The sequence below is a fragment of the Arvicola amphibius genome, chromosome 9, assembly GCF_903992535.2.
Source record: "Arvicola amphibius chromosome 9, mArvAmp1.2, whole genome shotgun sequence".
Taxonomy (NCBI): domain Eukaryota; kingdom Metazoa; phylum Chordata; class Mammalia; order Rodentia; family Cricetidae; genus Arvicola; species Arvicola amphibius.
This window is the reverse complement of record NC_052055.2, coordinates 50,050,015-50,076,877: the sequence shown is the minus strand read 5'-3', so window position 1 is coordinate 50,076,877 and position 26,863 is coordinate 50,050,015. Positions and strand designations below refer to the sequence as shown.

Below are 26,863 nucleotides of genomic sequence, written 5' to 3'. Positions count from 1 at the left end.
CTGCTGAGCCATCCATTTGATCCCTTGAGCTCCTATTTTAAAATTTAAAAACTATGATCCATTTTTATAGCATATAAAACAAAACATACCACTAGAAGAAGACTTAAAAGCACCCGTTATGTAGTTACATATTTTTTCATAGTTCAACAAATGCCATTCAACTTTTAAACCCTCATTTTCGGTAAAGAGAAATGAGATCTATCTCCAAACCTACTATTTTTGCATGACAGTCACTCTACAAAAAAATGCCCACTTTTCTTTGGAGTGTTACAAAAATGTCTGTTACTTGGCAATGTGCTCATTAAGTAAATTTAATAAGAATAGCCAAGATAAAAAACACCTATGACAGCTTATGCTGGAGAGGTTGTGGGGTAAAGGGAGCACTCCTGCATTCCTGGTAGGAGTGCAATCTGGTACAGCCCCTTTGGATATCTATATGGCAATTTCTCAGAAAATTAGGAAACAACCTTCCTCAGGACCAAGTAATACCACTTTTGGGTATATATCCAAAAGATGCTCAATTGTGCCACAATGACATGTGCTCAACTGTGTTCATAGCAGCATTGTCATAGCCAGAACCTAGAAACAGCCTAAATGCTCCCTGACCAAAGGATGGATAAGGAATATATGGTACATTTACACAGCAGAGAAAAGTAATGACACCTTGAAATTTTCAGGCAAATGGATGGAGCTAGAAAACATTATATTGAGTAAGATAACCCGGACACAGAAAGGTAATTGTCACATGTACTCACTCATAAGTGGTTTTTAATCATAAATCAAAGAAAACCGGCCTGCAAATCACAATCTCAAAGAACCTAGACAACAATGAGGGCTTTAAGAGAGCCATACATGGATTTAATCTACATGGGAAGTAGAAAAAGACAAGCTCTCCTGAAAAAAAAAATGTTTTAAAAAATGTGTTGGTGAGCCTTAAAGGAAAATACTTCATTTTTATATGTATCATGAAAATAAAAAATAGTAGATTTTTTTGCCTTTTAGATTTCAAAATAAAGAAATCAGTACTGCAGACTTTCAGAGTCTCACCTTTGAATGGTTATTACAGCTCTTCAGGCAAATGCACATTGGCCTGTTATTTCTTACACTTAGTCAATGTCATGTTCTGCTGAACAGTCTGTACCCAGTCAAGGTGTTCACATTATCAACAGAACCTGATCTGTGGCCGCTGTGCTCCCAACATCAACAATGATAAATGAGTGGTATTATCCACACCTCCAATTCATTATTAGTTTAATGGTTGTGAAAGTCTCCTCCTTTGTGTGTAATATGAGCACAGTTAAAAAAAAAACAAAAAGGAGGAGCAATCGTAGATGAGAACCTAGGCATTCCATCATCTGATCATTGCCATTTAAAATCTGTTTATCTGGGAGGTGATTTATTCTTGTGACACAACAAGCTACAGGGACATTATTAAGAAATGCTGAAAGACACAAATCACCTGATAATTTGATATTCATTTTTATATATGCAGGGGTTACGTAGCAAATTTAAAGTGCCCACATAACTTGTAGCACAACGGAACTATTTTAAAAGGAAAAAAAAACAAAATTATTTTGCTTTTGTCTCCCTATTTTAGAACATCAACTATGGATCTGTGGGTAGTAAGAAAACGACAATAGATAGGACCCTGATTCCTGTCTGTATGAAGCTACAGGCATCTTCACAGTCTTCTCTTCAAAACCTTGGCAACATTATTAAAGAGAGTTTATCCCCCAAGTATAGTGTTAAACAGGGAGGGGCGTGTGGGGAACAACAATCCTTCATCAGGAGGTGTGAGGCTTTCCGAGATAGTGAAGGACAGGTACTGAGAGTGCAGACTGCAGCAATCCGAGTCATTAGCTGATCTCTCGATGCTATATACTGACAAAACATTTAGCCCAGGGGGTCTCAGCCTTTCTAATGCTGTGACCCTTTAATACAGTTCCTCATGGTGTGGGGACCCCAACCATAAAATTATTTTCTTTCATAAAATTTTTTGTTGCTACTTCATAACTGTAATTTTGCTACTACTATGAATTGTAATGTATATATATATGTATATATACGTATATATATATATATGTGATATCTGTGTTCTCCAATGGCCTTATGTGACCCCCTTGAAAGAGTCATTTGACCCCCAAAGGCATTACAACCCACAGGTTGAGAACCGCTGACTTAGCAAGTTACTAATACTGTAAGTCACAAAAACAATCAGTGGAATTTCAGCAACACTAAATAAAATGCTAAGATTCTTCGAGACAAAACATAAAGCATCACCAATAGAACATCAAATAAAGTCAGTGGGAAAGTTGAGGGCAGCCCTCCCGCCCAACTCAGCTCCCCACTGAAGTTCGCACTCGTAAAGTGATAGGCTATAGAGGAAACGGTGGCCATAGGCTCACAGAGACAGATTTTACCTGCAGCATTTCATCAACTGCCTACAAATCTCTTCCCTTTCAAAACTTGGTGAGTTCGTGTGCATGCAACGTACTGGCAAAACAAAAGTGAACGTTTGCTCAAAACTGAGTCCGGGGAGAATGAGATTGTGGTGACAACGGTGACAGTGTGCGGCCAGCCACACCATGCCCGTGCCTGCAGCTGTTTCCCCCACTGGTCAGCACGCTTGCTTACCTCTGGCATGATAGCACCCGTGGGAACTGTACTTAAACAGGCACAAGACTCGACACTTGAGTAGGTAATTAACGAAATGGACTGTAGGAACTGAACCGGTTTGCTCATCTCAGAAACAAAGCTAAGCTCAGTGTGAGGATGTGGTTCACTGCTCAGGGCCCAGGGGATGCTTAGTGGAAATTATTCTGCAGCAAACTATGCAACTATGCAGAAAACCCACGAGTTAAAATTGCAAATTGGCCTGGGAACATGGATTGATGAGTCCACAATGCAACAAAACATCTTGAAGTGAGACAGTCTTCCCAAGATTTCTATTTCTTGGTATGGCTAATGATAAGCCAAGAGAATATGAAGTTGGCAAGAATAATCACATGGCTCTAGTTTCAAAAATAGCATACCCATTTTAACACTTCTTATTGATTTGGGGGTAGTACAAGCTACATCATATTTGTGAACGTCAGTGGACAATCTGTAGCAGTTGGCTCTTTGCTTCCACCACATGGACACCAGGGATCAACATCAGTTCCTCAGACTTGGTGGTAAGTGCTTTATCAGCTGAGCCATCTTGCTGGTCTGATTGCTAATACTTTGATATAAGGAATTGATTTTAATTTTCTTTGTCCAACACTCATTGATTTGTATATAAAGGATAATGATTATCAAATAAATAACATTGAGCATTATAAGATACTTTAAATTATATTTGCCATTCCATATTATAAGACATTATAATCTAAAAATCAGCTTGTTTTTATAAATTTTTATTTTACAGAAGGAAGGTTATTGTTGATAAACAAAATACATGTACTCAATGACTTATTAACTTAAATAATATTCAAACACTAAGCCAATCATCCAAAAAAAGCTCTTTGACAAATTGAAAAAACTATATTACTAAATTTCTGTTTTAAAATAAAAAAAATATAGCTACAAATGTTCAACATGTTAGAGTAACCCACTCATTTTAGAAGATTTGTCAGATACAATTGCATAGCCTGACCCTAGATGTAATTGGGAATACTAGAATGGAAACCCATTCTGTTACCAGGGCAAGCATCTTTAGAAGCACGTGCATTTCAGGATAGATAAGTTATTAATTCAAATAAGAAAGAGAAATCAGTAGGTTAGTGAGAGGAGGCCCTGATCATGGTGTTTCAGAAATAATGTAGCTTTGGAAGGGCAAATCTCTTTAAGATTTTTCTTATTATTTGTGTGTGTGAGAGAGCATAAAAGTGGAACGTCATAGTGATGCATTGGCTGGTCACTTTTTCTCAAACATTTTTCCTCATATTTTCATTTGTCTAAGGTATTAAAGCCTGCTCAGTGATTGTCGTCTAAGGTATTAAAGCCTACTTTAGGTGGCTAAACTAGGAACAGTGAATGGGAGAATTCAGAACTTAGTAGTTCAAACAAGTAGTCATACCAATGTTTATACTATATGTAAGTTACCTTAGGTTTATACCTGAAAAATCTTTTGATTTAAATAAAGAAAAATTATCGGTGCTCTTATAAAGTTTCTGATGTATCTACTATTGTTTTGGTGCTTGATATTGTAACTGCTGGAATGGGTGCTGCTGAATTTTTGCTAAATCAATTGAAAAACTAAACTTTGTATGGAGGAATATTATGCTCCTGAGAACAGGTATGGTCATCCATAAAATAGTTAAACTCAAAATTAATATTTCAGAAAACTTTGTTCACAATGGCAATGTAAAATGTAGGAAAGAAGTTCTAACAATTAGAACTCACACATAAAAGTCAGAAAACATTGTGTGGTTTTTTTCTCAAAAACCTTTCCTAACACATTTTGTTCAAAGACGGAAACAAGTGTACTTCCTACCGCACTGTGATCGCAAAGGCACAAACCTTGGGAGGTAAGGCTGCTGGGTCTGAAATGCCCTGCTGGCGAAGGCTTACCTGCACTTGAGCTGCTGGCCAAAGGGGTCACAGCTGTGCAGAGGAGACAAAAATTTGGAAATATAGGTTAAAATTACATCAGTAGACAAAGCTAAAAAGCATTCATCTAGATAAGGTTTCCAAAAACGTCCATAAATTACTGTACCGCTCAGGCTCATCCGCCAGACTCTTACACATTTTATTGTATTTTTGCAATTTCCTACCTACGGCTTTAACTTAATCCATGGGTGAAAATATTAGCTTAGGGTTTGTTAGCATAGCTGCTACCTCCTAGCCAACAACATGTCAAATGTTCTTTGGGGGAAGATAACCACAGGGACCGTGCTCTTTGCCCACAGTTCAACCAGATGGCAACCCTGCTACTTAGCATGAACATTTAGAAGATGAAGAAATGAAGACTGACAGATTAGATGCAGGGCCCACAGGCCTGAACCTGACATTTGCTTTGCTCTCAGTGTACAAACTAAAAAAAAAAAAAAGAAAAAAAAAGAACATTATATTCTTACCTGTTGAGGTGCTTAATGAGGAAGTAGCTGTGGTCATAGAAACTGTTTGGGGACACAGTATTTAGGAAACAAGTTAATTGAGGAACCTTTGTTAGGGCATTTCTTTCAAGAAATACGTTGTCTTCAACTAAAATTAAAATTTATAAATTTATCTGTAGAAATCAAGGGACAAAAATGCTTTTGTATATAAATTAGTACAAATAGCACTACCTATTATATGTCCACAAAAATAACTATTCTATGTCATGATCAGAAAGCTTATCCTCTCAAGAACTTTACAGGGAGCAAGAAATGCAGTCCAGGAACCTGCTACCCAATAGTCCAGTCTCAGGAAAGTAGGCAGTAGTAGTTTTAGTGCCTACAGCATTCTGACAAGATCACCTAACTTTAAGTTTATAGCCAGAGTCTAAACTCCCCAACCTCTTGGTTGTGTGACCTCCAATCAGTTGTCAAAAGGAAATAAAATCCCTTCTAAACCATACAGAGAGGTGTGCTGTAGTAACCCCAAGAGTGTTCAAATTATCAGGAAATTCAAGGTTTCAAAACTTAATTTTCCCAGAATTCTCTTGGATGAAAATAAATTAAATACCTCTACCAAATAATATAAAGACACAATTTAAGAATAAGGAATGAACTATTTCAATTTTCAAATCATCTCTAAGTCTGATCATAATTTTCAAATATTTATATCATTAAGATACCCCATTCACCTCATTTTACCATTAATTTAATTAACACCTAAAAATATCAAACTCGGGGTGATGATATTTAGTGAAGTAGTATGGAATATTTATGTCATGTTGTAATTACTTTCCTGACTTAATTTCTAGAAATATGGTGAAATGATATTCTGGCATTTTCTAGTAGCAATTTTAGTTTACACTTATATCATCTGGTTTACCAATATCTTTACTGGCACAGAATTGTATAAAACTATAAATAAAGGGTGTTGATGCCAAGATCAGTTCAATATTTGACACAGATTTGTAGCCTTACCTGTCGTTGTTGAATTTGTAGGCTGCGTCTCTGAAATGAACACGGATGACCGTTATTGGCAAGAATTGAAAGAACTGACAAAGTTTTACATCTTAAGTCATTAAGAAATAACGTGTCTCTTGTTTCGTGTCTTACAGTTCTTAATCCAAAGCAAGAATATTTCCTTCAGGACTGATTTGTAACATATGTGTTTCTCAAGTGTCCCCGAAGCCCTTTTACCCTGTCTATATCATTTCCCTTCCATCCCTTCATTAAATTGCCCTGACTGATGCCGCTTCATCCTCTTAATTCCCTAAGCATACAGACGTCAGGGGATGCATGCAGTAGGGGAAACACTCACAACTATCAGGGCACACATGCAGTAGAGAAACACAAGAATCTGAAGTTAGAGCATGCATGCAGTAGAGAAAACATAAGTAGCACGTGCCAGGGCATACATGCAGTAGAACAAAACACAATTATTAGCCACCCTGAGAGTTACTGGAAATGCCCCTTTCAGCACTGGCCCTGAGGAATGACCCTCTATGAACAGTCATGCAGTTGGAATGGTGCCAGTCCCATACAGACAGTCAAAAGCATGGTTATGAACTTCTGTTTTGTTCCTGGTCCACAAGGGCCCATGTCTGCCATCTCACCATTCCTAAATGAAGTGGAGGAAAATGAGTTCTTACCATTGCAGTTCAACTCGCCAGCAGTGCAATAGCTGAAAGTCAAATTGGAAACGGAAAAGAATGACTCTGAGTTCGACTCCCAGGAACACACATTTCACACATTTAGGACAACAAATTGTCAGGCGATGAGAACGAAATAGAACCAAGAGAAGGGCATTAATTGCCTCCCTTGGCTCACACCAAGTTCAGTTGCTTGTGTGCTTGACTGGCTGTTATTCCTGCTCATTTCACCTCAGAGTTTGCGGGACTGCAGGGTGATTTGTGGTCCAGCAGCGAAGTTAGTTTTAAAATTAGCTGCCTCGGTTTCATTACTTAATGAGCATGTTTCCCGAGTACAAGCTCTTCGGCATGACACCATACTCGACAGTCTGAAAATCCGATCTATATTTATAGAATTACATGTAATCCCTAAACTACAGAGTGACTTTTCCTGTTATCTTCTCATAAGATTAAAGATTTTTATAAACCACTTGGCTGAATGATCTTTTGTTGTTGTTGTTATTTTTGACTACAGGGTAGCTCGTATCACAGAAGGAGCCGCACATACCATGTTCTTCCGCACTCATCCACAACAGCGCCCCCTGCTGGTATGACATCATTGTGGTAGCAGCTGCACTCGGATAACTGGACACATTTCATAGTGTTCTCATCCAGATAGGGTGCGCTCTCGGGACACCTGGCATAACAGCCTGCAAGGAACAATAACCCACGGTTCATTCCATTTACCCTAACTTGCCAAACTTCACTCTGTGTTTCTGAAGTGACTACAATGATTCTGTGAGGTGAAGTGGCGGGTAGTAAAGTATCGCTCTTATGAAAATGTAGGGGGAATCGGACTGAAGTAATACCAACCTAAGTTACAAGTTTATGTGTGTGTGTGTGTGTGTGTGTGTGTGTGTGTGTGTGTGTGTGTATTATAGATAGATGGATGGATGATAGCTAGCTAGCTAGCTATTTTTTTCTGCTCAGCATATTCTTGTTAAAAGTATATCCAAGTTTTCCTGAATCGTTTGCTACTTCAATGATGACCATGTAAACACAAAGCAGGCTTTGGTTAGATACGTCTGTTGACTGTGGATAGCACTTCGAAACGTCTATTTTTCTAAGACAGAAAAGACGCGGGAGGTACACTAAAAGAGCCCAGTGCTAGACACAGAGGTGGCTTTAGGAAATGTATGCTTTTATCCTGCCATGTCTTTCTCTCTAGGGGGCACAGCGCTAAGAATAAAGTGCTGTTCAAGTGTGCGACACCAGTGATCAACCTAATGTCAGACTCCATCCTTTCACAGTTGCTTGCGGAAACTGCCTTTTCATGCACACACGTCATCACATGACAAGAATAAGGAACGACAGCAGGGCTGTGGCACCATCCCCCCCCCCAGAAAGGATCTCTGCATCTAAATAAAAGGTTCTAGGTTCTATAGAACGATTGCTAAAATCAAGACCACTTCATTCAATTCAATTCAATTCAAACACTGGCCTGGCAGAAACTTTAGTTGTAAAGGCAGCGTCGTTTTCACAACCCTTCAGACATGTCTTACCTTCTAAAAGTGAAGAAAACTTCTGCCCGATGACCTGATCTTTGCATGTTTTGGCTGTCACTGTGCCGCAGGGTTCATAGTGCCAGCTGCACTCCCCGGGGCCATTGTAGTAGTCACAGTACACGGCTGTGGTTGAATAGCAGCAAATTAGTCTCGTTCCTAGCATGGAGATTCTCACCTTTCTATTTCCAAAAATGCTTTTAAAGAGATCCTAGATGATACTAATGACAGACGTAAATATGTGCCATTCACCTTGTCGGGTTCCTTTGGCTTCATCTAAATTGTCATATAGGAGAGTACAACACACACACACACATACACAAAGGGGCATCTTACAGACTTAGCTAGGTCCTTCCTTTCACAATCACTTGGAGATATTGAATCCTCATCTAAAGCAGTGGCTCTCAACCTTCCTAATCCTGCAACCCTTAAATACAGTTCCCCATGCTGTGGTGACCCCAAGCCTAAAATTTTTCTTAATGCTCCTAAATGTAAGTTTGCTACTGTTAGAGATCTTAATGTAAACATCTGTGTTTTCCAGTGGTCTTCAGTGACCCCTGTGAAAGGGTTATTTGATCCCCAAAGGGGTCGCAACCCACAAGTTGAAAACTGCTGATCTAGACTTCTGATTTTAATGTTCAAGCTTAAGTTGAAAAAATAAATATGCAAATCAATGACAACAACGAAAAACAAAAACAGAACAAAACTGATGGGCATGGTGGCTCACTCCTATAATACAGTCACTACAGTAGCTTGACCAGGAGAATCGCTACAAGGCCAAGGCCAGCCTGGGCTACAGAATGCGCTCCAGGGCATCCTGAGCTACAATGTATAGCCTGTCTCACAAAGAGTCTGAGAAAAGTAAGTTTCTTTGATCGGTAATAGTCTACAAATAAAGTAATTAAGCAGGTTGCTATATCACTAAACTAAGTAAAAGGCAATGTTTATCCTGCCAATGCATCTCATTTATTTAACACATCTCCAGTGTTCATGCCTTGCTTACAGGGAGGAAAGGGGTGGCTTATTTCTCTTATGGTTATGTGGCTCTGTGTGTAGAGATTCATTTTATATTCAAGTTCATTTTCCATAAGGCTTTGTGTCAAGGAAACAACATATGTAAGGATTTCAACCAAGAGAGGCTCATGCCTAGGACACACGAATACCCAGACTCATCTGGTCAAGGCAGATGCAGTTTTCATCAGTGTTCAATACATTTCCTATAACTAAAACTGAACACAAAATGTTATACCTTGTCCTATTTCTGCTGGGAATTTTATCCATCATAAGCAAATACATTAAGATGTTTTTAACCCTCTCTGGGTTTGAGAATATGTGTTTTATAGAAAATCTGAGAGGAAGACCAGTTGCTTAAGAAAGCAGCTTTGTCTAATTACAATGTTCAAAAAACAATGACTACCCACGCTTCACTTACGGCAAAGGTTTGGCTTTCTCCATGAGACACAGACTCCGGCTGCATTGCACGCCTCTGCATACATTGCCACAGCAGTACAGAAACCAAGGTACTTTCCCTCCATGTCACACGCGCAGGCTTCCTCGATACATGCATTGTAGTAAGCCGTCGGGTCCACCTAGACAGAGCACAACACATGAGTGTCTGGGAAGGACCCCTGCAAGCCACGGTGCTCAGAGCAGTGCTACCTTGTTGTGGCAGTCCCTGAAGGTGTCGTCCCTGATGATCTCACACTTCTTCTCGGCCCAGGCCTTGCAGTATGGGTTCGAGTCACATGGGAAGCTTTGAGTTACTGTATCTGAACACTCCTGGCTTGTTTTCCAACTGTTTCCAAATTCCAGGGCTGTGGAAGCTACCAAGGAGTGCCTTGTTGTGAAGTCGTCCTTAAGATCACCATTGTTATTTCCACAAAGGCCGCACACTTTGTTCTGTGTTGATGTAAGAGGCAAAAATCACCACACTTGATCACATGATCATAGCACATGATTCATATGATCAAGGCACCTTCATTCCAGGGATGCAGAGATAGAGTGCATGACAGTCATTGAATACAACACATTAAATAATGGACACAAAACATGATCATCTCAATATATGCTTTTGACAAAACCCAACATCCTCTGGTGATATTTTGTTCATGCTATAAGAAATGAAACTTGCCTGAAGATCAGAGTATGGAGTTAGCCACACTAGTTAGCCATAGAGACCAGGTAGTGGTGGCACACACCTTTAATCCCAACACTCGGGAGACAGAGGCAGACAGATCTCTGTGAGCTCAAGGCCAACCTCAGAAGATTGAATCAGAACTCACACCTTTGATCCCAGCACTTGGGATCCCATGCCTTTAATCCCAGCACTAGGGAGGTGGAGTCAGGAGTGATATGGCTGGACAGAGAGAGGAATATAAGGCAGGAAGAGACAGGAACTCAGATCATTCTGTCTGAGGATTCCTGGAGACAGGATCTTGCCCATTTTGGCCTGAGAATGCAGTCAAGGTCAAAGGTCTCTTTAATGGCTGACTCCTTTAATTCTCTGACCTGTCAGCATTTACCCCAATGTCTGACTCCAGGTTTTGATTATTAAGACCAATTAGAATTCATGCTACAACATCCCTTTAAGATAAAAGTCCTCAACATATGAGGAATAGAAGATATTTATCCCCAAATAACAAATACTATATATTATGAACCTACAGACATCACAATAAATGGGGGAAATTGAATGTATTTTCATTGTTGTAAGAGCCAAGACATGTGTGTGCTCTTTCTCCATTCTTATTCAATGCAACACTTGAAGTCTTAGAGCAGGAAGAAAAAGAGAAGAACATCCAAAGGTTATGACTAGGAAAGGAAGAACTCAAAGTACCCTCAGCTGTAGATTAAATGATTCTATACCTAGAGACTCTGCCAAAAAAAAACTGATGAACATCTTTAATATATGGCAAAACACAAAGCTAGTGTGAAGATTTAGAAGTCTTCCTATATACGGATTGTCAGATTCAGGATCACCATTGCTGTGATGAGACGCATGACCAAAAGCAGCTTAGGGAGGAAAGGGCTTATTTGGCTTACACTTCCACAGCCCTGTTTATCAAAGGCAGCCAAACAGGGCAGGAGCCTGGAGGCAGGAGCTGCTACAGAGGCCATGAAGGGGTATTACTTACTGGTTTGCTCCTCATGGCTTGCTCAGTCTGTTTTTTTATATAACTCAAGACCAGGAGCCCAATGGTGGTCACACCAGGACTGGGTCCTCCATCATCAATCCCATACTAAGAAAATGCCTTACAGACTTGCCTACAACTGGATCTTATGGAGACACTTTTGCAATTGAAGTTCCCTCTTCTCTGATGCTCTAGCTTGTATCAGTTTGACATAAAACTAGCTGGCACACTAGGAAACATGATGAGAAAGAACTTTGAAAAAAAAAGATGAAACAAACCTAAGCAAGGACAGAAAAGACCTCCCTCTACAATGAAACTTCAAAAAATCAGTGAGAGACTCCAGACAATGGAAGGACTCCCTGTGCTTATGTATTGGAAGAATTAACATTGTGAAAATAGCCAGTCTACCAAAAGCAACTGGCAGATCCAGTGTAATCCTAATAAACATTTCAACAGCATTCTTAAACAGAAAAAATCTATCATAATTTTCATATGGAAGCACAGGACACTCTGGGTAGACAAAGAAACCCCAAATCAAAAAAGTACAGTTCTGTGGGACAGGGAATCACCACATCTGATTCCAAGTTGTATAACACAATCATATCAATGAAAACAATATGGTCCTGGCCGAAGAACAGATATGCGAATCAATGGAAAAGAAGTGAGGGCCCAGAAACAAAGCTCCGCAGCTGATTTAAGGTTGCCAGCGGCCTTTTCAACAGCAAAACTGATAGCTACCTATAGTAACTTTGTGAAAGAGCAAGTGGAGCAGCAATGGGACAGTGGGACTAGTAAGAGGTAGGAGGGATGAATAAAGGAAGGGCAGTAGGACTAGAGGAGAGACTGTGTTTAAACATATTACCTACTTGCAAGAAAATGGCCTTACACAACCCTGTATGAAAACAACAAGTAAAAGAATTAGTTGTACCTAGTACAATGTTGAATATAGATGTAACAAAGAGATAGGTGATAGAGTATAGATAGATGATAGATAGATGGATAGATGATGATAGATAGATACATAGATAGATAGATGATAGATAGATAGATAGATAGATGATAGATAGATAGATAGATAGATAGATGATAGATAGATAGATAGATAGATAGATGATAGATAGATAGATAGATAGATAGATAGATAGATAGATAGATAGATAGATAGATAGATGATAGATGATAGATACATAGATAGATGATAGATAGATAGATGATAGATGATAGATAGATAGATAGATAGATAGATAGATAGATGATAGATAGATAGATAGATAGATAGATAGATAGATGATAGATAGATAGATAGATAGATAGATAGATAGATAGATAGATAGATAGATAGATGAGAGAGGATAGACAGCTATAAACATCACAATTATAAATACTGTATCATACTGAATTTCATTTTTAGCAGACTCAGAATTTGTGAGCAAAATGTTCCCATTTAGTTTAAGGCATTTTATAAAATTATCTAGCATCAAACATAAACAATTTGGGAGGGGGAAGAAGTTTTTTCTTTTCCATAGTCCTGCCACTCCAGTCCTGGAACTCACTACGTAGACCAGACTGGCCTCACACTCACAGAGCTCCACCTGCCTCTGCCTCCCGAGTGTTGGGACGAAAGGCATGTACCATCACACCTGGCATAATAAATGTTTTTAACAATGAAAAATAGATTTTTGAATTTAAAATTATGCATGTATATACTCATATTTTCAGATTATCTACTACAAGAAATGTACTTAATTCAAAACATATAATTACCTTAAAATGATACCATGTGATAATTCCAAGGAAGCAGATACAGTTAGTCTAGAACGCCTCAGTTGACAGCACTCACTGTTGCATTTTGGTCACTTGATTATAGTTAAAGATGACTCAAGAGAAGTTGTAGGCTCATTACAGTGACTGAAACCCTAACCTGCTTCTAAGTGTCAGATTCCCCAGCGTACGAGAGAGGTATATACCTGCCACCTTGGGTCCAGAATAACAGAGACTTTGGTGTATTTGTCCCAGATCAGAATGATTCCATTCAGGAGTTTCACAATCAGGTAGAGGCCAACAGTGTGGATGGAGTACAAGGTCCCGTTGAGCTCACAATCCTTACTTTCAGTGGTTTGAACTGCTGTCACTTTACCGTCTTGTAAGATGATGTTTTGATCCTGGAATTAGAAGGGAGATGTTACAAAGAACCTGCTCAATTAGAAAGTTCACAGCCTGAGAGGAGATTCAAGCAACGGGGAGCCATATCAAACCTGGAAAGCCACTATGATTTTTCTGGAGCACGTAAGCCCATTTTCACAGCATGGGACACTCTCAGTTAAAACACGGAATGTGCCATTTTCTTGACCACAGTGATCCTGTTAAAAGTAAATTATGAGAGTTCATTAGTTTCAGGAACATAGACTTCAACTGCAACATCTAAAATGATTTCTTAAATTCAATACGTGACAAGGTGTGGTGAAGAATTCCTAAAAATGCAGCTGGTTGGCTCCATTTGTGGCCAGGCAGCTTGCAGAGTTCACTCTAAATAGCCTGTTCTGATTCAAAACAATTCCATTGCTTCCACACAAGCTCAGATTTTACCATAGATGTAGAAGTATTTGCATTGTATATATGAATAGTTGGTTTGTTTGGGGTTTCTATAAATAGCTAAAGGTGGTTCTTTTGCTTCAGTCATTTATATGAAATTTGATAGTCACAGCCAATCTACAAATAAAAAAAAATCCAAAGTTTACCCTTCAAATGGTACCTTATCAAGGACCCTAAAAAGCATAAGCTCTGAAATCAGACATCATTCATTCACAAAGACAGTCTCTAGGTAGTAGTTTAATGATGTGGGATTCCACTCTGTATGCTGTGAATACCATTGCTTAATAAAGAAACTGTCCTGGGCCTGGGTAGGGAATAGAGGTAGGTGGGAAAAACTAAACTGAATGCTGGGAGAAAGGAGGCAGAGGCAGAGAGAAGCCATGTAGCCCTGCAGGACACAGACGCTAGAACTTTACCTGGTAAGCCACTGCCACGTGGTAATACACAGATAAATGAAGATGGGATTTATTTATATGTAAGAATTAGCCAATAAGAAGCCAGAGCTAGTGGGCCAAGCAGTGATTTAAATAATATAGTTTCTATGTGACTATTTTGGGACTGAGCAGCTAGGAACCAACAAGCAGCTCCTTACAACAGTTTAAGATGCTTAATTCACTTAAAGCTCTCCTTCTCTATCTGCGTTATAGGGGCAATAAAAGTTGTCTAGGTTTACAATGACTTAACAACAATGAATTGTGTCATTTTTCTTGGCAAGGAGCACTTGAGAAATTCTAGTCACCATCTCTACTGCTATAGCTAGGATAACAGGGTCTACCATCACTAACCACTTAGTGTGGGCTACAATGAGTGCTCCTATGTGGCTTCCAATAGGTACTATTTCCATGCACATTTTATCACTACAGAATCCGAAACCTAAACGAACGTGGCCACAGTCTTACATCTAACGAAGCCAAGCTAGAAGTTAACAGAGCCACCAGAGCCAGTCTCACACTGGAAAACACACTTCCTCCTAGAAACAAATCAAAAGTTGTAAAAAATAAAATAAAGTAAAATCACATTTTGAAAATAAATTTCCCTGTACTCAAGAATAATTATGAAGAACAGGAAAAAAAGATGATGATAAAATATACACAAAATTACCTCAAGGAACGTGTACTGGCAGAGCCCATCAAAGCTGTAACTTTCTCCATCAAAGGTTCTAACATGCCCTTCCCCATAGATGTGGCAAGTACTCTGACATTCATTTTGGGTACAGTTCCAAGACCCCTTTATGCAAGTACTGAAAGGAGAAAATTGAAGAGTGACCATTATTTGTGCCATGGTTCATCTATTTTAGTGGTTTGTAAAAAAAATCATAAAATGTTTCTTGGCTTAGATATTATCTAGATTATATTATCTAATGTTCATGGTGCTTTTTTGCAGAAAAATATTATCCTTTGCTAACTTATATTGGACATTATTCTTTCAAACAGACCTAGGCACGCCTTTCTCATTCCCATGAAAAATAACAGCAAAGTATCCACTTCTAAATATCTAAAACTAATAAATTATGAATTCTTTATTACACACCACTCATTGCAGCCAACAGATGTAACACTTCCTTGTTCATATTCTCTGTCGCCGAACGAGCAGGGACAGTCATCAGGAGGTATACATATCCCTTTAGAGTTGCGGACCATTCCTACTGGGCAGTAGCAGCCACGTTTGCATGGCAAGTCTCCCTACAAGAAAACACGCAGAATCAATACTTCTGTCATCATTGTCACCTCATCGGCACCAAGTTAAATGCGTGACTATGGTCACCGTAATCTGCAGCTCACATTTGGCAGTGAAACAGATCATACACACACACGATGATTGAAATATTTTTCTTATAAGTTGTGGCTTCTATTTACCCTGAAAATGTTAAAGATTTTAAGGCTCCACTCTGATGTAATGTTACTGACCTGAAAGTCAGGTATGTTCCGGGTGCTACATGTCCTATCAGTCCTTCTCTGTGCCTTGGGATCTTTGCAGTCTACATACTCAGCACCCCTGGAGCAGTTGTCTGCAAGATAAGAAAAGATATCATTGTTAATCCAGAGCTCCTGGTCTGTTTTTTGACCACTTTATTAACAGTTACTTGGGTAAGAAGGGGAGTTCTGGCACATGTTCTTAACTCCAGCATTTGGGATGCTGAAGTAGTAAGATTGCTGCCCTTTCAAGGCCAGTCTGGGGTATGTTATGTGAGAGGAGAGAGAGAGAGAGAGAGGACAGACAGACAGACAGACAGACAGACAGATGATAGATAGATAGATAGATAGATAGATAGATAGATAGATGATAGATAGATAGATAGATAGATAGATAGATAGATAGATAGATGGATGATAGATAGATAGATGATAGAGAGAGAGAGAGAGAGAGAGAGAGAGAGAGAGAGAGAGAGAGATAAGAAAAGGAGAGGAGAGGCAAGAAGAGTATCAGAGGAGAAAGAAATGAGGGCAAGGGTGGGAAATCAAATAAGCAAGTATTACAACAGCAATAAAAACCACTTACGTATGGTCAAATTAAGGGGAGTTTGGCAAACAAGCCCTCCATCCTGGCAGACACTGGAAATAGAAGAAAACCATATATTTTATCTCTTTAAACATTGGCATTTAAGGGCAATTAGACAAATGTGAATCAGTTACAAGAATATATATTTTTCGCCAAATCATATGTATGTGATTTGCCAAATTATGAGCTGTAACCTTACAAGTTCTGTAGGAAAGTGCAAGTTCTACGAATGTCAAAGAAAACATCAAGGAAAGTTTGACCACAGGATCTACTCTAGCAAGAAGTACAAAAAAGCTGATGGCCAAAAGAACAAGGTGTGTTTCAAAGGCTCCCAAAAAGTTCCAGTGGACGCAAGCAGAATAATATACAAATGGAGACAGTGATAGTAATAAGTTGGGGCCAGATCTTCTATGGCCTTAAATGACATGCAAGTACCTTTCAATTCTTTTGGCAACTGTCAGTCATTTGTTTAAGAAAACTGGTGGTTCAACCAAAATTGTGCTTTACCTTAGACATTCTGGTCACAGAGCAGGGAAGGTGACACAGGAATAGAGGAAGTCAAAGCAAAGGGAAGGATAGTTAACTAACTCAGAGATGCTGGCAAGAGCTGATGGTGTTCTGGATCAATACTACTGAGAGATTCCATAGCTGCAAAGAGAGCTTGTGGTTCATAATCAGTCGATTCTGCAATTATGGGGTCAGGGGGAGAAAGTTTATCTTCAAACCCCATCCATATGCCTGTGAACTTGGAGTCTAAGCTGCAGCCTGACCATTGTCTATGTCTCTAACATATCTTATACAATTGCTTCCATGCCCAGTAATTTTTAAGCATGTGCTATATCATTCTTTTCACAGAAATCATTTTCCACATATCAGTTTTGTCTGGAAAAACAGACCAGTTTTAGGAGAATTAAAAGTTCACCCTCCTTTGGGAAGCTTCCCCAACTCCTCAGGCTGTGGTTGCTACCACACTGTAACAAACACCTTGCTTAGTCTGTGTAGACAAGGCTATGACTACTTTTTTTTAAAATTCTAGCAATAAATACAAGCCCTAGACACAGGTGCTTAACCAGTGCTTGCGGAATGCTACAGACTAAAATAGGAGATCATTATTTGAGTGTAAATTAATTTTGCATTGTCTGTTTATAAAAGCTGCCAGAACACATCTCTCCTGATGTTTAAAACAGTGGAATAAACCACATGTATGGTCTTTATGGTGCACAGATTGTGATGGACCCTCCAGAATAAAAGAAGCACCAACCAGCTGCAGTTACACACGGGAAATGAAAACTATAGTAGATCAGAGGGAGACTTCATACGGGCAAGTGACTATTCCTCTGGAGAGAACACATGCCCTTGTCAGTATCATCACAAGCATCTATGTTATCTGCTGCGGGTATCCTATGAGTGTCGATATAATCTACTACAAACCAGCTATTGTCGTCAATAAGGATGGATTTGCCAGGTTGCACAATCTCATCATTAACATAGCAGTCACACTCAGATATCTGAACACAGTTCCCTTCACTGTTCTGGTACGCTCCCTGAGGGCAAGTGCATCCGTCAACTGGAACATCTTCTATATCACAGCTTCTGTCTCGTTGTGAGAGTGATCGACAAGAGCTATTGCAGGTTTTCACTTTGTAGTCAAACACAAGGCCACTTGGACAAGAAAGCTCTGTGGGGAAGAAACAAGAATGGTCGTTGTGATCTGTGCACATTCTGGAAAAGGACTTCCTTCCCACTGATGCTTAGGAAGAACAGTGGATTATTTGAATTTTAAGTTGTGAGTATAGAAAAAAGCTATTTGTTCATTGGTTTATTTTTTATTCATTCTTTTCAGTCACTGTTTCAGACAAAGCCCACCAGCAGGCTAGGCAATACACACCACTCTTGTGTAGCTTATGCCCCATTTTAATGACAACTGTAGCATGTGCCATACATAAAAAAAAGATAAATACCATTTACATGCACAGCTAAAATCTGTACTGAGGGAAGAGAATGGGCCAATTCACAGGAGGACTGCAGCCCAGAGAAGAGTAGTTTTATATCGAGACAACAGTCTAAGCTGGGAGACAGCGTGATTCTTACAAGAAGCATGCCAAGGGCTGGAAGCTCTGGGTCCAGGGACATTGTTTGTGCTCATAGACCCCTTTCAACCAGGAGAAACAACTGACAAGTTTTGCATGATTTTAATTTATTTGATTCATTTGGTTTTGACCATAGACTATAGATTAGAAGGGGCAGAAGGGGAGGAAATATCAAAGAGGGTATTACAATTAGACAAGAAGAGAAAGAAAGGGCATTTCCATGTGCTAAACTGATGTCATAGAAATTTTAATGTGATCAGCCCTACTGCCTGTTGGACACATACCAGGAAGTGTTGAGAAACCTAGATGATAAAAACTTCTACAAATCTGCAAGCTTTTGTGAGACAGGATTTTGCTATATAGTCCAGGTTGACCCGCAATACATTATGTAGCCCAGGCGGTCCTTAAACTCACAGAAATCCTCCTGCCTCAACCTTCCAAATGCTGGGAAATGGAGCATAAGCCTCCAGACATGACTTGTTGAAGATTTTTTGGTTACTGCTCTTTTTTTCTAAGGGTAAATCTTTATGAAGTCATATTCAAAGAATATGATAAATATTTTGACTGTAATATTTGGGCTCCTAACTTACAAATGAAAAACTATGCAAATTTCAGTATACAGTAATTGAACATATTCCTATAAATACCTATCATCTTGAAAATATAAATGCATTAAATAAAGGAATGAATTAAAGTGTCAAAATTCAAGGTTTGCCAATGTTCATTTGTCAGAGGCCTCTGCTGCTTAAGGTTGCAGCTCAGCATGCTGGGATAGCTCCCTGAGCTCAGCATGGTATGGAGGATTCCCTTTGTGGCAGGACTCCGTCCCCACCGTATTTAAATAATGTCTTTAGGCCCAAAGGACCTCATTTGGAAGCTGTCCCTGAGTCTGGATGCCTGACTTAAGTATGACCTTTGACATAGTTCCCGGCAAATGCTCATGATAATTACATATCTTGCTCCCGCTGTATGGTAGGACCAGCTGCCAAATTAGGTGATTCCCCAGCTGCTGTCTCCGTCTTACATATTCCCCTTACTCTGAAGTAAACTTGAGTTGTGACATCGAACCGGACTCCAAGAAGCCTATTTCCATTGCACTCACGGGCTGTACAAAGCCGTGCACACTGCCTCTGCTCCCTCTGTCCCCGCGGACTGGTGTCCAACAGACCACGAGGGGAAGGGAGACCCCACAACTGTTTGAAAAACATCCTTTTCGAAGGTGTCAGATACAAGTTTGTCAGTGCCTGTGTCTCTCCCCACCCCAGCACAGGTGCATGCAGGAAGTTGAGAGGGAAGCAGAGGCATCGGCATCACCTCTCCTCACCAGCGCCCAGCTCTCCAGCAACTAGGTGGGCTTCACCCCTACTTACCACATAGCCCAGTTCTCCAGCCCACTAGGCGGCTTCACCCCTACTTACCACAGCCCAGCTCTCCAACCCACTAGGCGGCTTCACCCCTACTCACCACAGCCCAGCTCTCCAACCCACCAGATGGGCTTCACCCCTACTCACCACATAGCCCATCTCTCCAGCCCACAAGGTATGTTTTTTTCTCGGCACATGCTTTCACATAGTTCCCTAAAATCGTACACAGGCAATCTTGGCTGCTTCCACAAGAGCATGTGTATTTTTTGCATTCCTTTCAAATAAAAAAATATATATCACATTTTAAAGTTATTCAAAAGAACAGGCAAAACCCCAGTATAATAGCTTAATGTATATCCAGGCATTCCTGACCTCAAAATTAAATTGTACTTTGAGACATTCAGAAATATGTTTTAAATGTTTCAAATAGCTAATTAATTATTAATCTACTTTAAAGAGGTAAAAAAAAAAGTTATTCAAGCTTTTTCTCATTTGGGATTGATTATTTTTCAACATTATATTTATAAAGTTGATTTATTTAATATTTAGGTAGATTATTAGACCCTAATTCTAATTTATGCATATACTTTAATCTATTGACAACAGTAATAATTTGAAAATGATTGAGATGTGCACACTTTGTCAAGATCACCAAAACATTTCCAATAAAGGCTGTTTGTGTCAGCTCATCACATACCTCATAGTAGAATTTGGGGCTCACAGTTTGATGACACTCAGCAAAAGGCCCACTTGAATTGAGAAGAATCCCACAGTTGCTGTCAGCAAACTTCTCTGGAAGGAAGTAAAAGCATCCAAAGTTAGACTCGGTAGCACCAAAGTCTCTTTAATTTAAAGGAAAGCTGAATGCCTCTCAGAGTTGTGCCTCCATGGAGAGTTTTGCTCTCAAAGCAGTTGCTGTGGTGGATCAAATTCCAGGGAACTATGCTTAAAATATCACAGTGCAAACAGAGCACACTAGAGGTTGAGTCTTCATTACTACTGACGTTTTCTATTATTCTATTTAACATTTCTCTGAAGCGCATTTTTGATATAAACATAATAACAGGTGATGTACACCACATCTTAAGTGTCTCTTTGCTGTGCATCAAGGTCAATGGCTCACCTGCCACCTCTTCTGCATTACACCCATGTAACATGACATGGCATCACCAGGAGCAGTAAAACAAATGCACTTGTTGAAAAGTGCTTAACGGATATTTGTTATTTTTTTAAATATATACCCCATACTAAATTCACAAAAAGAAGATCTGTAGAAAGGGAGGTGATAGCCAATGCTTTCTGTGATGATTTTAGGCATAAAGGAGTCTGAACTCCTGAGAGAGACACAGAAAGCAGCTATGGCTGATACCCTGGCAAACTGGCAACAACCCGTCACTACACTTTCCCCAAAACTATGACTATTAATACCATGTTTTCAAAGTTCTGCTTAATTTATGTTGCTATTGATTCAAATATAATACACTGAAAAATCAAATTTATTTTATAAACTACCACAAAGTGCTGGCCTCTTTTTTAGTGAACATAAATTAACTTTGTTCCTTATAAGAGACTTATTCTTTTGTGCCCTCTCCGAATTCTTTAATTCTTTATTTCATCTCAACCTGGGATAATAGAAGAAATGCTAGCTAGAGGCAGGGTGATCTGATGTCTACATATGATTATCAGTATAAGTCTGCATGTGCACCAACTCTAAACAACACATGAATCTCCATGATGATTACCTGCTTCGATGCTGACACAGGAAGAGGGGCTCCCCTTAGAACAAGACATCATCTCCCAGGAATTAGCAAATGCCTGAGCTGTACCCTCCAGAATTCTCTGACTTGACATGAAATCATCTTCTGCTTTGTTGTTGTAGGAACCACAAAGACCTGCAGGATGTTGAAGTCACAGAGCAAAGGTTAGCGTTTCCACCTATGCAGTCTTCCGGTTACTTTATTGAAAACATTGTAAAAAAATACTTGAAATATGTTTATTTAATACTGGCACACATTAGGTAAAATCTTACATCACTTCAGACTTCATTCATTAGTCTTTCACAAAAATTCCAGAGCACAGACAACAATGTACCATAAATGGTACTCGGTGTTTTCCATGGTAACTTTAGAGAGAAGAATCATCAAAAGGCTGTGATGTGAGAGAGTCTTCTGTTTGAGTTGATTTCATTGGCTAATAAAGAAACTGCCTGGCCCATTTGATTGGCCAGCCCTTAGGTGGGTGGAGTAGACAGAACAGGAAGAGGAAGTGAGGTAGAAGGATCAGTAAGATGCTACGCCTCTCCTAAGTTAGACAGACTGCCGTGCCTCTCCTCAGGGAGAGATGCCAGATGCGATGAAGCTCCAGCCCAAGATGGACGTACGCTAGAATCTACCTGGTAAGGCACCACTTTGTGGTGCTACACAGATTATTAGATATGGGTTAATCAAGATGTGAGTAAGAGGCTGAAAATAATAGGCCAGGCAGTATTTAAAAGAATACAGTTTGTGTGCTGTTATGTCGGGGCATAAGCTAGCTGGTGGCCGGGAGCCGGGCGGCGGGAAGCCGGCCCGCAGCTCCCCAATACAGAATGGCGCCCACGTGGATAATTGAATCCACAGAAAGCCTGAGAAAGCTTGGGAAAGAATAGAGTAAAGCATGTTTTCTTGGTAGCAGCTATTTCTCAGGTTTGGCTTTGCTTGCTAGAGGTAAGAAAGCACTCTCATCTAAGAGAGGCTTCCTGACTCAGCTTTAGCTGCAAAATCTTGCAGCTCTTTTAAGAGGTCCTGCCACGAAACACTTAAATGGTGTTGATGAAAAGCTGAATGTTTGTTTTTCGGTTTTCAGCCGTAGCAGGAAAAAAGCTGTGCCGTTTTAAAATGCCAGCTTTCTTGGCCGTCCCACCAGGGCAAACTCTGACTCTTTCAAGCAGGCAGTCCTGACTATGGAGCTTTTGAGTGTTGTTTAACACTGTTGCAGCTTGCTTGTTGTCAGGGACCTTGAACCGCCACAGAGTTGTGGTGATAAACAAGGCTATAGCTGGTACCTCTGCCATGAGGCTGGAAAGCTAAGGAATGGGCTGGATCTAGCTGTCAAAGCCACGGCTTTAATCCTACCTATATTGCTTGGTAAATTAAAGACTCGTGTGGTCAGAAAAAGAGAGATATACAGTAAAGAGAGATTCAAAGACAAAGAAAACCTCTAAATGGTTAGCAGTGAATTAAAAATACATGCAGGCTAAAAGTTAAAGTTCTTACAGTTAAAAAAAGAGAAAGAAAGAATGAAAGAAAAAGGAAGTAGTTTGTTGTGGTGGTATACACCTTTAATCCCAACACTTGGTAGGCAGAGGTAGATTGACCTCTGTGACTTCAAGGTGTGGCAGGACACACCTTTAATCTGAATGCCTGGGAGGCAGAGACGGAAAGATCTCTGTGAGTTCAAGGTGTTGTGGCACACACCTTTAATCCCAGCACTGGGGAGGCAGAGACAGACGGATTTCTGAGAGTTCAAGGACAGCCTGGTCTACAGAGTTATTCCAGGACAAAGATATACAGAGAACCTGTCTCAAAAAATAAAAGTAAAAATAAACGAAATAGAGGTTAAAATAAAGCCGCACAAAGATGGAAAATACACAGAGAATCTTGATACTGTATGCTATTATGCTCTTTTTGAATTGTTTGAATGCTGAGGAAGGAGCAACAGCTGCTAAAAGATATTTGTTTAGAAATGCTGCTGAACTAATCCAAGAAAGATATCTTGAAAATACCTTGACTTTAGAATTTGGATCTAAGGATATGATACTTTGGAAAAGAGATTCTTCTTTTATTTTTACAGAAAATGAGACCATGTGGATTGCTTCTATCCCAATATGCTATGATAGACCACGCCCTCCTGAAAGGTTGTCCTGAACACCCTCAAAAAATTACTTCACCCAATTGATGACTAAGATGAACCTGGCACACAGGTTACACCATGAAAGATCTGATTAACAGCATCCCCATTCAGCAGGAAGCAGTTTGGAGAGAAATATCTACGTCCATATTCCCAAATACTGTTTATAAGTGTTCTTTTACATTTAAAGGGGGATATAATATGGAGATGAGTAATTTGCATTGATATGGATTTTGCTTTAGTGATTTAAATTTAAGGTCAGTTTTGTTATATGTATATATATTTCTGATACTGATTATGGTATTGTGATTGTGTAGTTCATTTTAAAAATGTAATGTATAATTAAGAAATATAGGTTGTTAATGGATAATCATTGAAAATAGTAGAGCTTATAGTCATGTAAGTTAGATTTTCTAGATATATAGAGATATATTTAAGTTAAATAGGCATTCTTCATATCTTTCAAAGACAATAGAATATGGCATTTAAAATGTTTTAATAACTTAGAGCTTTTCATGACAATGAGACATATCTGCTCCTGGCAGCACCAGCTACTTCAAGAGGAAGATGGGCATCTAAGAGGCTCCTTATGGAGTTTGATAGCCATTTTGGCAAGAAACTGCTCTTGCCTGGACTATTGGCATAAACTGGACACAAAGAACCCTCAGAGAGAGGACTGCTGAACTTGCCTAAAAGTGAGATGATCTTTTGGGGTTCCTGACTCATGAAAGAGTCTGCGAGACATTCTGCAGGACACAGCAGATACTGACTGAACTGCCTTTGAAATTTCCTGCTTCATGGAAATGTCTGCTGGAAACTATGGGCCTGTAGGCCAAAGATGGATGCCCCAACGGTACAGAGGAACTTTGGGTGACTGTCCAGGCAGCGAGATGTCTCTGTGATTTCTAGAGTTTTGGAAGTAGCTTACTTCTTGTTCACCTAGGTAATATTATATCCTTCTGGAGTCTTTGATGGAGTTGAAGAATGGATAGATAGTTATAGTTTTCCTTAGTTATGATAAAAGATAAAGTAGATATAAATATTGTAACTATAATTCTTGCTTGATAACTGTTTTGTTATATGTAATTTTGCTATGTTAAAGTTAAAGCCTTCTTTTTATTGTTTAAACAGAAAAAGGGGAAATGATGTGAGAGAGTCTTCTGTTTGAGTTGATTTCATTGGCTAATAAAGAAACTGCCTGGCCCATTTGATTGGCCAGCCCTTAGGTGGGTGGAGTAGACAGAACAGGAAGAGGAAGTGAGGTAGAAGGATCAGTAAGATGCTACGCCTCTCCTAAGTTAGACAGACTGCCGTGCCTCTCCTCAGGGAGAGATGCCAGATGCGATGAAGCTCCAGCCCAAGATGGACGTACGCTAGAATCTACCTGGTAAGGCACCACTTTGTGGTGCTACACAGATTATTAGATATGGGTTAATCAAGATGTGAGTAAGAGGCTGAAAATAATGGGCCAGGCAGTATTTAAAAGAATACAGTTTGTGTGCTGTTATGTCGGGGCATAAGCTAGCTGGTGGCCGGGAGCCGGGCGGCGGGAAGCCGGCCCGCAGCTCCCCAATACAAGGCTGTATGCCTTCCTTGTCAGAGCTGTCCAGTTCACAAGTTGCATTCTTTGTCTATATTAAATTATATTACCTTTCAAGGAAAGTATGTAGCATAAAACTTGTACCATGTATGCATTAATCGTTTTGTGGGACTTGCCATTTATTCTTTTACCATTTATGACTGTGAAGAAGAGCTCATTTTTATCATGGGAAGCTTCAGGAAAATAAATGAGCTTGTGGTGTAGCCTAAGGGCAAATATTGTCCCTTGCCCCTGAGTTTTAAGGTTATATATGCTGTATTTTCATTTATTCAGCTACATGCCAAGGTCTTATTTGATTTCCACTACTAGTAAAAGGATATATAAAACATACTTTCAAAACATTAGCTGAATAACAGTCCTTAAATATTTTTAGATTTCATTTCATAAGCATGTGTGTATTGACTGCATGCGTGTAAGTGTACCCCATGCATGCCTGGTGCCCAGGGAGGCAGAAGAGAAAGTATCACAGCACCTGGAAGTGAACTTACTGACTGATGGTTTTGAGATATCATGTGGGTGTTGGGAATTGAACCTGGGTCCTCTGCAAGAGGACCTTGTACCCTAAACCACTGAGCCATTTCTCTAGACCCTAAATAAAGGTCTTAATTCAAAAACTTGAAATGTGTGAATTGTTAAACAGCCTTTGGTATTGATTCTGTAATGAGCAAAGGTTGACAGTTACCCTGTTCTCTTAAATGCAGGTTAAATAAACAAGCTGAGCACACAGCAGGAAAGAAGTCCTATGTCCTAAGTGACCTCGAGGTCCATTATTTTCTTTGACTGAGAGTTCCATCACAAGTTCCAGTCTCTTAGAATGTAAGATTCTCTGTAATATTATATTGTCACATTAAGTGCATAATACCGAATCCTTGGAAATGATACTGTTTGGAGGACTTACCGACGGTGTCTGTGAATGCTTCGGGAGGCATGGACATATACAGCTGCATGGCAGGAGCAATTTGTATCTGCATCTTTAGGAGAGACAGCACCTCTGCTTGCATGTATAAAGAAGATGCATTGAAGATCTGTATATCATCTGTTGAATAATAATTTATCACCAAAATTAGCGTGTCAGTTTCAGAAGCTGAGTAAATAAAGTCATCTGGAGCATGTGTTTAGATGCTGTTGTTAACCTTACCTGAATAGTAATACCCTTGGATTCTAACGCCATCCTTTGTGACTGTCCCATCACTACTGAACACAAATCTGCCACCTGAAACAGACTAATATTTAAAACACCTCGTTAGCTCAGCATAGCTACAATGTGCTACATGAAGCTGAAGTTTCATGTCACTAAAAACATGTTGAGTTCTGTAGCATAGATTTATGAATATCTTTAAAGCCTTTCTTACACTATGCTTCATGCTTCCCATATCAGCCCTGGAAAGGAACGCTTGTCATCAATTTCCAGACAAAGAAACTGAAACCAAGATG

At 39.6% G+C, this 26,863-nt stretch overlaps 1 protein-coding gene across 1 annotated transcript in view; it reads right to left on the bottom strand.

The window, feature by feature from the left end:
* The window catches only part of Muc19 (mucin 19, oligomeric), a 53,271-nt gene that overhangs the window by 7,294 nt on the left and 19,114 nt on the right, over positions 1–26,863 (bottom strand). The window contains exons 13-31 of the mRNA XM_042055735.1: positions 26,568–26,652; positions 26,328–26,465; positions 21,684–21,833; positions 20,639–20,733; positions 20,089–20,215; positions 17,919–18,165; positions 16,488–16,540; positions 15,892–15,996; positions 15,519–15,666; positions 15,090–15,228; positions 13,652–13,756; positions 13,364–13,558; positions 9,925–10,164; positions 9,698–9,854; positions 8,266–8,391; positions 7,272–7,413; positions 6,725–6,756; positions 5,058–5,099; positions 4,501–4,562 (exon numbers count right to left, since the gene is read on the bottom strand). Of these exons, the coding sequence (XP_041911669.1) occupies positions 4,501–4,562; positions 5,058–5,099; positions 6,725–6,756; positions 7,272–7,413; positions 8,266–8,391; positions 9,698–9,854; positions 9,925–10,164; positions 13,364–13,558; positions 13,652–13,756; positions 15,090–15,228; positions 15,519–15,666; positions 15,892–15,996; positions 16,488–16,540; positions 17,919–18,165; positions 20,089–20,215; positions 20,639–20,733; positions 21,684–21,833; positions 26,328–26,465; positions 26,568–26,652 (2,388 nt within the window). The remainder of the gene's footprint in view (positions 1–4,500; positions 4,563–5,057; positions 5,100–6,724; positions 6,757–7,271; positions 7,414–8,265; positions 8,392–9,697; positions 9,855–9,924; positions 10,165–13,363; positions 13,559–13,651; positions 13,757–15,089; positions 15,229–15,518; positions 15,667–15,891; positions 15,997–16,487; positions 16,541–17,918; positions 18,166–20,088; positions 20,216–20,638; positions 20,734–21,683; positions 21,834–26,327; positions 26,466–26,567; positions 26,653–26,863) is intronic.